Genomic DNA, 3070 nt, shown 5'->3' with positions numbered 1-3070 from the left:
GAAATATCCCTCCGTCCCGGCGCTTAGTGTATACTTTCATTGTTTTACTACCTGGATAAGCCGGAAACTGTCCAACGCGGAAACGGAAAGTGGTCACAGTGTTAATTACGCATACATTTGGTTCACTTACCTTGATAAGCCGGAAAACCTGGATAAGCCGGAAAATGTAACGCGGAACGGAAGTGAGGTAAGAACAAGACGACGGAACAGACGCTGACACGGAAGTGATGAGAGAAGGACGCAGAAGCGTTAGTGGTGTGGGAAGGAAGCGGAAGGGGTGTTAAGTGGTGTGGAAAGGAAGCGGAAGGGGTGTTAAGTGGTGTGGGAAGGAAGCGGAAGGGGTATTGGAACAGACGCTGACACGGAAGTGATGTGAGAAGGATGCAGAAACATTAGTGGTGTGGGAAGGAAGCGGAAGGAAGGGGTGTTGTAAGGACGCTGAAACGTTAGTGGTGTGGGAACGAAGAGGAAGGGGTGTTGGAAGGACCCTGAAACTTAAGAGACTTAAGAGGTGTGTGACAAAGAATGGCTCCTAGAAAGTGCAACACTCTTACTCTTGCTATGAAAGTTAAAGTGATTGAGGCCTACACAAAAGATAAGTTGTCTGTAAAACAATGTGTTGAGAAATTTAAGTGTGGCAAAACACAAATTTATGAAGCTATCAAAAATAAAGAGAAAATCATGGAAGAATGGTTAGCTGGCAATGGCGAAGTGAAGAGGAAAGCGAAGGCAACTGGAAATGAAGATTTAAACAAGCTCCTGTGGGAATGGTTTGTAGCTGCACGCTCTAAAAATGTACCAATTTCTGGTCCTATACTACAAACACAAGCCCTCGCACTAGCCAAAGAATTAGGCAAAACAGATTTCAAGGCATCTAATGGCTGGTTGGAAAGTTTTAAAAGGAGGCATTGCATTGTATGGAATGAAATATGTGGAGAAGCAAAGGATGTAGATCAAGAAACTGTTAGCCAATGGGAAGAAAAGCTCAAAATGCTTAAGGAACCATACGCTACAAAAGATATCTACAATGGCGATGAAACTGGCCTATTCTTTAGGTTGCTACCTTCAAAAACTCTGGCTGTTAAACGTGAAAAATGCACAGGAGGAAAGTTATCCAAGGAAAGATTGACGGTGTTCCTCTGTGGAAACATGGATGGGAGATTGGAGAAGCCTCTTGTGATTGGTAAGGCAGCAAAGCCACGTTGCTTCAAAAACATAGACACTACACAGCTTCCCGTTATTTGGCATGCAAATAAAAAAGCCTGGATGACAGCAGAACTAATGTCTGAATGGCTCAAGATTTTTGACAGAAAAATGAAGAGAGAAGGTCATAAAGTCATCCTGTTTTTGGATAACGCTACCTGCCATCCACATCTGAAACTTAGCAATGTAAAATTAGCCTGGTTCCCTGCAAACACCACAAGCGTAACACAGCCAATGGACCAAGGTGTTATCTACACGATGAAGACACACTATAGAAAATTATTGCTACAGTCCTTGGTTGCAAACATTTCTACCACACAAAATGTACACCAGCTTGCCAAGTCCATAACAGTCCTTGATGCTGTCAACTGGATTTCTATGGCATGCAAGTCTATTTCTGCTGATACCATTTGCAAGTGCTTTGTAAAAGCTGGTTTCTCAAATTCAAACAGGAACGATAATGAAGAATTGCCAGAAATAATACAGGTGACTGTAGAAGAAAACAATGATATTCGTTCATTATTCCAGCAAGGAGGTCTTGTTGACAGTGAAATAGACCGTTACATTGACATAGACAAAGAACTTGCGACGGAAAGCACATTTACAAATGCTGTGGAACTTATAGATCAACAACAAGATAGTGATGAGAACATGGATGACGATCAAAGTGCTGAAACCACAGAAATTCCCAGTGAGCCAGCAATCAAAAGCTACCAAGATGCTCTAGAGATAGTTCACCAGTTGCAAGAGTTTGCATTATTTAATAACTGCCCGGAGCTTCTAGAACCAATAACATCCACTAGACATTTAATTGAAAAAAGGATAACCAATGCCCCAAGAAAACAAGCAACATTATTGGCACTGTGGGGACAAGAAAACCAATAAAGGTACAGGTATGTACAGTAAAAACATACAGTAGACAGTAACTGTAGTACACTATCTAAATACAGTACAGTACTGTATAAGAGTATGTAAAGCTTAAATACAGTACTGTACTGTTTTTTAGTACAGTACTGTACATTATTTAAAAGTACTGTTGAATGTTTTGTTTATGATCATTATTTCTGATGACTAACTACTGTATTTCCCTGTTTTAGAACACACTGGCCTGTTCCAGATCATTCTGTATCCGGACCTTCAAGCAAGACCTCTCCAGCAACAGTACAGTACAAACATTTTAAAGTACAGTATGTAAACATTGTCTCCATCTGCAGCTAAAAAAATTTTAAAGTACAGTACTGGATTGGATACAAAAAACTATACAGTACTGTACTTTAAAATGTTTACTGTATTACAGTAATTGTGAACAAAGTTGATGCAACAATTAATCTTTTAATAATGTTCAGTACTGTACCATTTTCTGTTAGAATAAAAAAGTACTGAAGTACAGTACTGTAGAAATAAATCCAGATACTGTACTGTATACAACAGGTGTACACTAAAAAAATTAAAAGTACATACAGGTAGAGTACAGTACCTGTATTTTTATTTACAGTACTGTACTGTATTTTATTAACAGTACTTGCACAGGTATTTTTATTTTCAATATTTTACTGGACAGTATTTACAGTACTGTAGTTTAAAATGTTTGCATATTACTGTATGTGAATGTGATTACTGTATTAGTGGGCATTGCGCACAATAGATACTGTAGCTGTGATTGTACTGTACTTAGAAGAGTTTAAGTTTGTGTACTGTATTACTGTAATTGTGAACCAAGTTGATGCAACAATTAATCTTTTACACTTAATAATGTTCAGTACTGTATTTGTATAGGATATACAGGTAGTTCATGTCTTCAGAGCCATTTTCTTTTAGAATGAAAAAGTACTGAAGTACTGTAAAATAAATCCATATACAGTACTGT

The 3070-nt window shown here is 38.4% G+C and overlaps 1 protein-coding gene across 1 annotated transcript; it reads left to right on the top strand.

Moving 5' to 3' along the window:
* Nucleotides 1-525: 525 nt before the first annotated feature.
* LOC128636420 (tigger transposable element-derived protein 4-like) lies at nucleotides 526-2088 on the top strand. The gene is made up of 2 exons (XM_053689436.1): nucleotides 526-1544; nucleotides 1656-2088. The coding sequence occupies exons 1-2, from the start codon at nucleotides 526-528 to the stop codon at nucleotides 2086-2088; spliced, it is 1452 nt and encodes a 483-aa protein (XP_053545411.1).
* The last annotated feature ends 982 nt before the right edge of the window (nucleotides 2089-3070 follow it).

This window comes from Bombina bombina, chromosome 7 (genome assembly GCF_027579735.1).
Source record: "Bombina bombina isolate aBomBom1 chromosome 7, aBomBom1.pri, whole genome shotgun sequence".
Lineage (NCBI taxonomy): Eukaryota > Metazoa > Chordata > Amphibia > Anura > Bombinatoridae > Bombina > Bombina bombina.
The sequence above is the reverse complement of the archived record's forward strand: the minus strand, read 5'-3'. Positions and strand labels throughout refer to the sequence as shown.

Coding starts and splice junctions, on each gene's coding strand:
- LOC128636420 (XM_053689436.1), top strand. CDS start 526: ATGGCTCCTAGAAAGTGCAACACTCTTACTCTTGCTATGAAAGTTAAA. Junction 1,545..1,655: donor AATGTACACCAGCTTGCCAA/GTCCATAACAGT, acceptor AAATTCAAACAG/GAACGATAATGAAGAATTGC.